The following is a 13234-nucleotide window of genomic DNA, read 5'->3' as shown; positions in this document are numbered from 1 at the left end:
GATGCAACTGTGATGTCACAAGGTGTCATCTCCATAGCAACACTCCTGAAACTCAGGAGAAAGTTATGAGAATGTTGATCAAAGCATAAAATGAAATTGGCCTTAGCTCTATCTTTCTTAGCTGCCTGTCAAGTCAAAAGTAATTTTAATTTTAAAATGAAGTCTTGCCAAACCTGTCATTTGAAAATCAACATTTTGCTATCTGATGTCAAGTTTTGAAGCCAAAATCCGATTGTGTCTTTAAACTTGAAATGTGATGGAATCTGATTGAATGTTTCTTTGAACCAGCTCAACAGAGCAAGGCCAAGAGCACATGTCATGTAAGTTAATACTGGCTTTTGCTCTGAAACTCTAATATAGATGATTAGTATGAATACTGAAAGTGGTACCACAACCCTGTGATTTTAAAAAAGAGAGGCCACCTTCCTCTGCAGCTGAGAATATTTCTTTTTCTTCCTGTTTGCCAAGTAGTATACAAATCAAATTTTATTAAACTGTCACAGACCAGATTAACAAGTAGTATACAGTTTAGGTCAGCTTTTGTAAGATAGATTTCCTTTAGATGTGCAAAGTTGGGTCTTTTTATATTACTATTTTATTTTATTGGGTTTTATAAACAAGAATATTTTATTGTGCTATTTTTGTGATATACAAATGACATGAGAAAACTTGGTATACTTATCTGCAAATTTGGGTTCTTTGAGAATCTGTCACCCCACATTTACAGGAGAAGGAGGAATGGGAGAGAATCTTGCTTCAAATCTCTACTTCTGCATTTGCCTTTGCTCTAGATTTATTTGCACTTAATGGTTCTTTCAGTAGCTTTCTTTTTCATAAATTACCCCTAGCAAGCCAATTTTTGGTGGACTAGTTTGGCTCATTCTGTTTACCAGAACTGCCATCTTTAGATAAAATAATACTCAGAAACCCCAGTAATTCAGTTACGCATATAATCATTGCTTATGTTGCGTTGTGTGAGTCATTTTCATTAAGCTAATCCTATTCTTTTGTATGGGATTTGCTTTGCTTTGAGTGTTTCAATAGTCTGTCTGTCTCTACTTATATTCAACTTATACACTGTAAATATGTTCAAATATTCCAGTCCCCTGGAAGTCTTCTGAGACTCTTCCATTCAAAGGAAACCTGAGTAAATGCTACACCTCTAAAACCTTTCACTGCTTGGGAAAGGTTCTTTTGTTGGCATGTGTCTATCTCAAGAAACTGGAGTGCACCTTCGGGGGTGAAGTCAAACCACTGGAGAATCACAGCACCTGCTGTGGCTGCAGAGGCCGGCAACCTATAACTGCCGCCTCCCACGTTTTTGCTGCATTAGTAGCACTGAAGTGACCTCTCTGGGGCACAAGCCTGGGCAGCATGTATAAAAATCCTGGGCTACCCAGACCAGAAAACCTCCCCCACCTCCCCCAGCTTCGCTGATGTGATCCAAAAGAGAGCAGAGCAATATATTTGGCACCACCTTGGCTGCAGGAGTTGCTGGAAGGAGGCGTACAAGATGCCATCTAACCATCTTAGGGGCTCCACTTTGGCTTTGTGTAAAGTTTGCTCCTTAGTCATATCTTCTCCCAAAGTTGTCCCACAAGGCAGCAGGTATGTATTTCAAGATTTATTCCTGAAGCCTTTTTCAAAAATGAATTTAGCTGCAAGGCAGTGGAGATTTAGGATCAATATTCCTTCTCCTTCCCAGGTTGATGAGCCCCATCTGCCCCTCATTTCCCTCTGCAGCTTGTGCTTCTTGAGCCTTGGACCCACTGTTTGCCTCATCTGCTCAATCTGCCAGAGCCTGTCTTTGCATGTAGGGGAAGTCCCAAACACACTGAAGGCTTGAGACCCATCGGCCCCCCTCACCTGGTTTTAGTCCACCAGTCAAAGCTGTTTCCTGAGTGTGGCCACTGATGCATGCTGACAACTTCTAGGAGCCACAGGTGAGAGCTGAGTGCAGGGTGGGGGTGGACTAACTACCCTATCTAGTCCAGCATCCTGTTCACACAGTGGCCAGTCAGATGCCAGCCAGATAACATGAATGTAATGAGGGTGTGCATAGCCATCATCACTGGCAGCAATTGACAGCCTTGTCCTCCATGTCTATGAGAATCCTGGATATGAGAAGCAGTGTTGAAAGATTAAGAAAGAACATTCAGATAGTCACATAACTTCTGTCACTGTTAAAACTCAGTGTCATGGTACTTGAGACAATTCAGGCCTACCCACACACCTGTCACTCAATGAAATGTTTTCGAGTGACTGTCCACATTTGCCAAGGGGAAATGTCATACTGGCAGCAGATTCCAGAGTAGGCATCACATAATCAGTTTATTAACACTGTGCAGAAAGTGGGTTTCCTGGAGTCTCACGACAGAATTAAGAGAGGCATGCATGCCTTTTTATTTATGCCAGGTGGCTTTCAGACATACACATAGCAGAACTTGCTCATCCTTCTCAAAGTCTGCAACTGAAAGGGGGATGAGCAGCTTCCACCACCTGAAAGATAAAAAGGAAAGCATCTGGTGGGGTGATTTATTTGCTTCCACTAGGTCTCTGACCGGGACATGGGGAAAGAAAGCTCCAGCTACCCAAAACTGGCTGGAGGAACCAAGAGTTAGAGATTCTTCATCATGAAGTAAACAACATCTGACCCAGCCCTTAAGACCCTTTATGCATTTGAAGGGGCTCTACATGATCAAGCGGGAGTGGGATTATGCCACTGGCCGCACCTTTTAGGGTCACATTGATTGGCCCCTCCAGTGATGTCCAAATATTAGACATGAATGTCTGTATGTGGGGGCTGTGGGGAGCCTATACACATAGATTGCTAGGATTCCTTCCCTGCAGACGTCCATGCTTAATTCATTAGTGCCGAAGGTGGAGCTAGGTGGAGCTACACAATATTGAGAGCAGGACGAGCATTGCAGCACCACTGCCCCTTAATCATGTGGAGAGCATTGGTCTTCGTAGAATTTTTAAAAATCTTCCTTCCATTCATTTTTTCCCCTTGGCAAAGGCAGAAGAAGCCAGTCTGTTTCTCCCAAAACTTTTCCTTCATATGCCTCTTCAGTTTTTACTTTCGCTTGCCACTAACAAGTCTCTCCACCTCATTAAATGCCTCTGGGTGGGACTTAATTGGTCACCTAGGGTACAGGACCCCAGGCTGTCACCAGTTAAGAAAGCTACAGTACACCACATATGCCAGGAGCTGCTGAAAAGACATTGGTTACACAGAACTAATCATGTAGAACTTCACAAAATGGCGCTTTACTTGACTTCAGTAGACAGTGGAATAACTGGCCAGAGATTTCTTGCAGTATAATTGGCATATGACTGACCTTTGAAAATTCACAGAACATAACTTTAAATAAACATCTAGAAGTATCCAATGAAAGTATAATAGAACAAAGATTGTTCCAGCCAGTCAGACATTACATACACACAGTGGCGTAGCGTGGGGGGCGCAGGGGGGGCTGGCCGCACCGGGCACAACATCTGGGGGTTAGGGTTAGAGTGCGCAAATCCACGGGTTAGGGGGCTCAAATCCACGGGTTAGAGGGCGCAAATCCACAGGTTAGGGGACGCAAATCCACGGGTTAGGGGGCTCAAATCCACGGGTTAGGGGCCGCAAATTACTTGCCTTGCCCCGGGTGCTGACAACCCACGCTACGCCACTGCACACACACACACACACACAGATTGCAGAGAGCCAGAATTTCTGTCTTTGCATTTGTCTTCACTGCACAGTAGATTCCTGTGCCTGGACTAACTTTCTCAGGAAGGCAGTATGAGGAACAGAAGCAAGAACTCAGATCTGAATTGCTGATCTGCTTCTTGGGAAACAGAAATTTAGTCCTCCTGTTTTGATTCATTGAAGGCTGAAAGAAAGGCATGAGAGTTTTTTATATAGAATTGCTAGAGAGAAAGCAGAGGAGCAGAATCATTTCTGTTTGTTTAGGTATGGATATCAGCAATTATTTCAAAAAGCAGAAGACAGCAACTGAGACCTGGACACATTCTGGAGATACTGCTTCATCAGACATTGTGAAAGTAGCACCTAACATGTCTGCCTCAAAAAAACACACAAATGTCCAGACTCAGCGCATAAGAACATCTTAACTGAAATTACTGAGGCAGTTACAGGGACAGTACAACTTGGATGACAGGAAAAGCTGGATATAGAGAACTACATTAACAAGAGCAAATACTCTTATCAGTGTGTTAAAATTTGAGGGGCTGGCACAATACTGGACCTGCACAGAAAGTTATGATTTCAGGCACAATAGTATCGGTCCAAGAGCATTTCACCATGCACGACTTATAAAATATTTTCCTTGGCTAACATGCTGTGCTGTTCTGGACAGACCAGTACGTCATTATTTCACTTTGTTTCTGCAGCCAGTGGTTGGAGGGGCACAGGGCACACACATTACCAAAATCTGTACCAAGCACAAAGACTTCTATGAAAGTGCAAGATAGCACTCACAAAGTAGATGGCATAATGGGTCACATGACGATACAGAACATGTCATTGTACAGCAAGCACGAGAGAGGAAAATAAACAGAAGTTGTACTCTATAATATCAAACATTGTGTACTGTGGGTTGCACGACCTTGCTCTTCATTGTAAGATTGCTACTGCAGTTAAAAAAGATAGACGTTTTATAGCTGCATGTCGAGGCAAGGTATTTGTTATGTACTGAAGTTCTCACCCTGGGCCAACAGGGGGATACTGAAGATAGTTATGCAAATGAAGGATCGAAAGTGACGTTCAGTGATTGGATAGTTTTAGAAAGTTGCTACAGTAACGTTGTACTGGAGCTCTATATAAGCAGGCTGACTGAGCCCTTCAGCTCAGTTCTGTTCTGGCCTCTGAATAAACAAGAGCTGTTTGAAGAATTGCTGTGTCATCAAATATGTTCACCCACAACAGTATTAATTTTTAAAAACTGAAACTGGGGTAGAACATTCTAAGTACTTTAATATCACATAGGGACATTCATCAAATCAAGGTCCCCCCCCCCCCATTGCATCTGCAGATTGGAGAAAAACCATCAGCTGCCGAATTTCTTCTTGTCACATAGCTGTTAAAGGCACGTACAGGAGCAGTTGACGACACTACCGCAGAAATGGCTAGAGACAAAATTTGATTAGATTTGCTATTCTTCATTGAAGGGCATGGCACCATTTTATGTCAAACCATTGTATTCTGAATTATAAAAAATACACTATTTCCCAGCTGTGACACATACCTTTATTATCTTATGATACTGTAAAGAGAAAATAATATGTCAACAATAATGCAAGGGGTAAGCTGTACACACAGGGGAAGATCTGCATTAGCCTCAGTGCTCCCCTTTGCCTCTTGTTAGAAGAGCCCTAGTGGTGGAAGCCAAAGGCTCATCTTGCCCAGCATCCTTTTCTCTCAATGTCTAGTCAGATAACTATGGGAAGCTGGCAAATAGAACCTGAGCACAACAGCACTTGTCCTCCCTCCATAGGACTCTTTTTTTTATACACTGGTAACTTAGAGGCATAAGCACTTTGCAGGCCAGTCACCTGGAGAAGAAAGTGGGCTTCTTGTTGCAAACAATGGTTAGTGCAGACATGGCAGAAGGCAAGCTTGAGACAGAACAGGTTCTCATTGAGCCTTATGCTCATACGTCTCTGGTGTGTGTAGCTACCGTACTTCTGCAGGGGTTGGCTCATCCCAAAGCATAGAGTTGCTTCCTACTGATTTTCTATTCTTGGTTATGTGGCTAAGTTAGAGAATGTAACTTGACTGCTGCAAATGTAGAATAGGGGACAATATAATTTACATAAGGAGGCCAAGGAATGTGGATTTATCATTTGTGATGCGGCTAGCAGTGGCAGTGTGCTTTTTTATGTTGGTTTACCTTTCTGATTTATAATAATTGTTCTGCTCACGATTGGCGGAGGCCTTCCTCTGCTCACCAAATGTACTCACCGATCTGCTCTTTCTCAGAGTCTTGTGTTTGCAAGTGGTCACTGATGCAGGGGTCTGGAGAGAATTGTGCTGCTGTATGTTTGTAGACTGGGATGCAGGTGGCGCTGTGGTCTAAACCACAGAGCCTAGGGCTTGTCGATCAGAAGGTCAGTGGTTCAAATCCCCACAACGGGGTGAGCTCCCGTTGCTCTGTCCCAGCTCCTGCCAACCTAGCAGTTCGAAAGCACCTCAAGTGCAAGTAGATAAATAGGTACCGCTCTGGCGGGAAGGTAAATGGCGTTTCCGTGCGCTGCTCTGGTTCGTCAGAAGCGGCTTTGTCTTGCTGGCCACATGACCTGGAAAAACTGTCTGTGGACAAACATTGGCTCCTTCGACCAGTAAAGCGAGATGAGCGCCACAACCCCAGAGTTGTCCGCGACTGGACTTAACTGTCAGGGGTCCTTTACCTTTACCTATATTTGTAGACAAAGCTCAGGAAAGTTTCAGCTTACCGCAAATGGCCAAAATATTGCTGCATCCCTAACATGGTAAAGGAACAGCTGTCAGGGGTCCTTTACCTTTACCTATATTTGTAGACAAAGGTCAGGAAAGTTTCAGCTTACCGCGAATGGCCAAAATATTGCTGCATCCCTAACATGGTAAAGGAACAGCCAGCAGGGACCAGGATGCTGGGAGTGTGTTATAAATGCATATTGCAGCAAAGCTCCTTACACCACGCTCTGGGCATATAGAAGGGGAACTCAAAATAGCCAGATTGAGTGGTCTTGACCTCAGCTAAAATGTGGGCAAGATTGGCTGCAAGATTTATGCCAAACATGCCTCTAAATAGTACTTAACTAACCACTTTATCCACTCAGACACATATTTCTTTAGCGATTTTCTCCAACTTCTTGACTAAATTGGATTTTAAACTGCACTTTCCTGTTTTAGAAAACAACAGTGTTCAGAAAATATTAACCTTTCAGTATGCTAAAACATTGTTGCACAGGCCTGTATTGAAACACAGATGTTTGTTTATTTACCCAAACAAAAACAGAGGAATTTTTCCCAGCCCTCTTTTTTAAAAAATTTCATTTAAATTTGTGAACTCAAAGTCCACAACTTAAAAGAAAGATTTGTGTATTTAGATATCTCCAAAACACTCATTTCAATAGGCTTTTTCACATTGATATTCACCAACAGTATCACAAAAGTTGTTTTTTTAAAACATAACTGTAAGCAACAGTAATTCTAGAAACACTAAAGGGAAAAAAGCATAGCAATGTCCACAGTTACAAGAAAAAGTGCACATTACTTTGTCACAATCACAGTCATTACTTGAAAAACTATATGTAACAAGTAGATAGAAAATATCACTGATGCCTTAAACTCATTGTCAAAAACCAAATTACATAAAAATTGTACACAAAATAAGGCAAATTCAGGAATGCACAAGGAACTTGTTATTTAACAAAAACTAAACATCAGAACAGATATTACAATAAGCAAGAACTAAAATACTTCTCTCTAAATACATAAAAAATAAGCTTTCCTTAGCGCACAACAAAAACACAATTGATGTGTATTTGACATCATAAAATAAGAAATTAGGGGTTGGGGAAATCCGGAGAAGGGGACTTTGCTTAAGTGGCAGCTGCATCCTTTACAATTTTTGTACAGTTTTTAGTTCAGTGTTAACATTATAAAATCACATCAGAAGTGTCAATGGCCCTTTTCAGTTATGTATTCATTTAAAAAGAAATCAAGAAATAAATACACACAAGAGTGCAAATTTTCCGATTGTCACTTGCAACCTCTTCACATTCAATCATCTACATCCATTCACTACTAGAAGGACTTGTACAAGACAGCAGCAGCAGCAATCCTGGAGTTAAGTGAGCTAGCTTGTAGGAAACCACTTTTAAAAAAGAAATTTTAAAAAAATGATATGTCTTTTTAAAAACAACCCTTACATCTTTATTAATTGCTAATAAAGCTGCAACTCATTATGAAATGGAGGCAAAAATGGTTCAAGTTCAGGAAATATCTACTTCCTTTGGAAGTCACTCCAGAGATATTTATGTATATTGGGATCCACCAGGGAATGGGCTGCCCAGCACAAAAAGGTACTCGCTGTGGAACAGATGTGGACTGGAGCGGGGGACAGAGATTTCAGAGAAGAGGACTTAACAATAACTCCTCAAAACATTATTTGAAAAATCAGTGAAAAATTTACCAAAGTAAAAATGATCAATTTAGAATGAGAACCAACATTTTTGTCTTGTTTTTTTTCTATAAAAATTACATTTTCTTTAAAATACAAGATCCTTTTCATTGCAGTTGCATCCTGTTAACAACAGGGCATTTGGCAACATTTTGCCATATAATGCAGCTTTGAGTCCACTGAGTCAATAGCACATTCCACTAATATTGCACTTGGATTTTGGACCAATTTTGAACCCCCAGCATCTTGAACTTCCATCCGTGTTAGAACGAGTTTAGCATTTCTAGCCACTTTTTGCTGTTGATGCTGATACACAAAAACAAACAAACATAAAGCAATAGGCTGGATATATAAAAAATACCTCAGAGATATCAGAGGTCCAAGTTCACTTGAAGAACCCTAACACACCAAGAACATCAAGAACAATGTGGCATTATGGTAATCAACTCGTCAACAAGACTGTGCAGTAACTGAAAGATCTGCTCTGGGAGATCAAAATGTCATTAGTGGAAATTCTGTGATAAAACTAGGTCAGCAGGATGCTGATGTCTCAGTTCTGCTGCAAAATAAGGTTTTCCAGTTCATCTGCAGAACGCAATAAAAATGCAGCTGATTCTCTGTATCCCGCAACCAGTTGCCGTACTGCATTAATTTCAGTTGGACTCAGCTGAGGTCTGGAGCTGCTACTGCTGGAAGATCCAGAAGTGGTTGCTAACTGTCTTTTCATACTGAGATCAGTTGGACCTGCAATTGACAAATGGAATCTGGTGAAACATCAGGCAATCCTAATCGTGTCTTGCTACTTACTAGACACATCTTGCTACTTGCTAGACAAATCACAACCTAGACAGCATCTTAAAAAGCAGAGACATCACCTTCCCAACAAAGGTCCGTATAGTTAAAGCTATGGTTTCCCCAGTAGTGATGTATGGAAGTGAGAGCTGGACCATAAAGAAGGCTGATCGCCGAAGAATTGATGCTTTTGAATTATGGTGCTGGAGGAGACTCTTGAGAGTCCCATGGACTGCAAGAAGATCAAACCTATCCATTCTTAAGGAAATCAGCCCTGAGTGCTCACTGGAAGGACAGATCGTGAAGCTGAGGCTCCAATACTTTGGCCACCTCATGAGAAGAGAAGATTCCCTGGAAAAGACCCTGATGTTGGGAAAGATGGAGGGCACAAGGAGAAGGGGACGACAGAGGATGAGATGGTTGGACAGTGTTCTTGAAGCTACAAACATGAGTCTGACCAAACTGAGGGAGGCAGTGGAAGACAGGAGTGCCTGGCATGCTCTGGTTCATGGGGTCACAAAGAGTCGGACATGACTAAACGACTAAACACAGACACGTCTCAGTAAGAGACCAAATGTACAAGCAAAAAGGGACAAACATGGCTTATGGTGCAGTTGTGTACATGCGTACTAAGAGACAATTTGACAAAGGACTGAAGGTTAAAATTAGTGACTGCTTGATTGGCACATTTATTGTGCTAACTTATTCCATAATAAATTTATTAGTCTTAAAGATGCATCAACACTTTTGCTCATTTTGTTGCAGTGAACTAGCATGGCTACTCCTCTGTAAATGGCAGTTGGTGACTTCATATTTGTTCATATATTACTTTATTTAGCCTTTACATGAATACCCAACCTTACCGTTACAATTCTGTTATCAAAGTGATGATGCTAATGTGCTTGTGTACAAAATGGTCTTCTAGTTCCAGAAGTCTCAATGTTTAAACCATAAATAGATGGCAACAAAGCAAACGTGCATGTGTGCAGGGGGGTTCTTGTCTGGAGGGGGTATCGTCATGCTCAAGAACAAACTTAAGTGATGCACCCCTCATCATTGCTACTGCTCTTACTACTTACATAGCACCAAAGTAAATGGCAGTCTATAGAGAGATACTTGCTCCCCTCCACCCTTAGCCCACACTCACCCACTGTATTCTGAGCCAGAGGGCGTATGATGCTGCATTTATAAAGACAATGGGGTCTCAGCCTGACGAGTGCCTATATAGAAGAATGCCTGGAAACCCTATGTAAACTATTTAGAGCTTTCCATAGGCACAGTGGGATATGATGTGAATCATCATAATAACAAAGGCAATGTCAAATAGATAGCATCCAGAGGATTGGTACAGGGTTCCCAGTTTCATCAAGCAGTAAATTTCTGGGCCAGCCTCAGGGAATGCAGTTTCCTGGAGTCTTACAAAATAGCCCCACGTGGCTTCTAGTTTGGCTGCCTGTGATTTGTGTTTTGAGAATGTAAAGCAGTTTTTATTTTTGCATGGTTTGCATTTATTGTTTTTTCTTTTAAAAATACTCCCCTCTCAAATGCGAGTTTTGACACAAAAGTAGAAATATGGGCCACCTGCAAAATCTAGGGAGTCTTCCTTCCCTTCGGTGCAAACTTTGAGGGTGTACGCACAGACAGCATTGGATACAAGTCATAGTAATTTGCCTCTGCCTTACTTTCTTGGTGTTTGTGTGTGTGTATGTGGTCGCTGGCCTTGAGATCATTTAAGTCAATAATGATGACGCATGGCTCTCAATGGCACTTGAATTTATTTCCCCTTGAAATTTGGTACATGTGTATGGGTGTGCAGGCAGAGAACTTTGTTGTAGCTGGCGGCATGGGGTAAAAAATCTGTAGCTCAATCAGCTCCAAAAGTCACTGCCAGTGTTTGTTGCACATTTTTGTGAGTCAGCATTGCTTGCTCTCTCATGCGTACAGAAGTACAGTTTCTTCTAGAGCAGCAAATTAAACCTGATGTTAAAAAATCTTCCCTGTCACATCATTTCCAATGCTCCCTGGATATCATTTCTCTAGCCATCAGTGAGGTGACTCAGTCAGTCATTTATTTTGTAACTTGTAACTGACTATGGTTTATGGATTCATTTAAGTTGCATAGACATCACATATTTTTGGAAGCTAAGTAGTTCTTGTTTTAACTAAATCATTCAAAATGCTACAAGCACTGCGAATCTCCTCCAAGAGCTAGACGTTCATTTATCATATTAGCTGCTGAGTAAATCTGACATTAAATACACTGCTGGACAAATGACTTGCAAGATTTAACATGAGGTAGTTATTGCCTCATAAATTACTCATTGGCAGCATCAATTACTTAGAATTCTAAAATGCAGGTCAGATATATGATACGGCAGCTTATTTCACTGATCAAAGCACTGATGGCTCATGAGTGGCAAAGCCATATGTGAGTTATTTCTGCAATAACCCACCTCAGCTCCTAGAATGGGACACCCAGTTGGATACTTAATAGTCTGTTGGAGACAATAGGCCCTGGTAAATCCAACCATTACCTTTAAGTTGATCATTAATATTATAGACAATAATTTATAACAGCAATAGATAATTCTAAAAGGTGCAAGGCTGTCTAGACACTGTGATAAGATGTAAAATAACTTTTTGGTTTTGGGAATTAACTGTGGCCAGGATCCAAAGAACCATGAAACTAGATTCATAAACACCATTTACACCTTTCTTTAAAACAAGGGGGGAAAGCAGACCCCTATTTGTTGCACGGAATACTCTTTCTGAAACGGAGAAGTCTTTCCGAAACAGTCTATGAGCAGGGGCTCAGCTTGGAAAGGGAAGAATATTAAAAGGTTTTGTATCCAGAAGCCTAAGTAGATATTTGTTTAAATTTTTGTTGTCTGTGATACAGTTTGGGAGATGAAGGCGCCACCTTGTTATTGAAAAAGGTGCATGTTGCTTATGTGTGCTACTTTCAGCTGAAAATGTTAGACAAGCAGGTGTTTGGGTTCACTTCCTGTCAGATGCTTTGGGAATCGCAACCACCACCTTTCACTGTGTCTATGGAGAAGAATACTGGAAGATTCCACTCACTGCATTTCTGTTAATATCTTTGCAGGCCTGGCCAGGCTAGGAAGAACTGTAATAAAACTGGCACATTTCTTCCTCTTCTCAGCAGGGGCTGGGTTAAGGAGCTCCTACCACGCCTCCACTTAAAACCACAGTGTCCTGAGGTGCTTTACTTAAAATTTGCGTAATATGTATACTTTGTGTTTTCTTTTTAATCAGTTTCTCAATTAATGGAAATAAGAATATCTATTATAGTCAGTAAAGCTGCAAAAATGATTTTTAAACTCTGTGCTTTTATTTTGAAATCAGCGTAATTACCTATAGTTTAAGAATACTAACAGTTACAGTATCCATTATCAAATTACACTGCCACTCATTTGTAATCCTTAGAGGTGAAATTTTATTAATAAGTGTTGCCTTAGTGTTATAGTTGTTTTTACCACTTGAAACAATGGTCTAATACATTTGTCTTTCTCCATTAGGACTGCAGTCCTAAGCATAATGGATGGGAAGGAAGTTACATTAAACTAACTGCTCACTTCTGAATAAACATGTATGAGGATCAGGATGAAATGCAGCAGTCATTCCAATATGTTGCTGCTTCAACTATCAGACTAGTGCCTGGGAGACCAGGGTTCAAATCCCCATTCAGCTATGAAGCTCACTGGCTGACCTCAGGCAAGTAACTCTTGGCCTAACCTATTTCAGAGGGTTGTTGTGGGGATTAAATGAGGAGAGGGAGAACCATGTATGCTACATTCAGCTCCTTGAAGAAAAAAGTGGGCTATAATGCAAATAACCACCACCACCACCAAGGGGATTATAATCACTTATATTTGCTCCTGTGCCAATCAGGCCTACATCTTCATGAGGCTCTCTGTGTGTGAAGTATTAATGAAAGCATACAAACAAGCCCTTTAAGGTGACTGTTCTCCATAAGTGGAACTCCCTGCTCCATGAGTTCCGAAAGAATCGAAACATCTGGGAGCAATGCTTATCCTTTTCAATTTGATGTGAGTGAGCAGTGCATTCTTTTATGTGCATGCTTATTCTAAATACTGGTATATCCAATATCTTTAAGCTAGTATTCTCCATACTGTATTATATAGAGATAGGTTTTCTCAGAGAAGGAATGGCTGGTTAAAATCATCTGAAGTAATTTGTGCCCATTAAGACTGTATTAGCACAGGAGTACTTAAGTCCACAGATAT

The 13234-nt window shown here is 41.1% G+C and overlaps 1 protein-coding gene and 1 long non-coding RNA gene across 4 annotated transcripts in view; one reads left to right on the top strand and one right to left on the bottom strand.

Annotated features, from left to right (window-relative positions):
• Positions 1–57: 57 nt before the first annotated feature.
• On the top strand, positions 58–4051 carry LOC310849020. Its single transcript, XR_014566737.1, has 3 exons — positions 58–320; positions 1744–1943; positions 3962–4051. It is a non-coding gene; the product is annotated as an uncharacterized lncRNA (long non-coding RNA).
• A 2915-nt stretch (positions 4052–6966) lies between these two features.
• NOL4 (nucleolar protein 4) overlaps positions 6967–13234 on the bottom strand; it is a 115029-nt gene continuing 108761 nt past the window's right edge. For all 3 annotated transcript variants that reach the window (XM_083747787.1, XM_083747788.1, XM_083747789.1), the window contains one exon: positions 6967–8918. In XM_083747787.1, coding sequence (XP_083603913.1) covers positions 8725–8918 — 194 coding nt within the window. In that variant the 3' untranslated portion in view covers positions 6967–8724. The remainder of the gene's footprint in view (positions 8919–13234) is intronic.

This window comes from Podarcis gaigeae (genome assembly GCF_964106915.1).
Source record: "Podarcis gaigeae genome assembly, chromosome: 7".
Lineage (NCBI taxonomy): Eukaryota > Metazoa > Chordata > Lepidosauria > Squamata > Lacertidae > Podarcis > Podarcis gaigeae.
The sequence above is the reverse complement of the archived record's forward strand: the minus strand, read 5'-3'. Positions and strand labels throughout refer to the sequence as shown.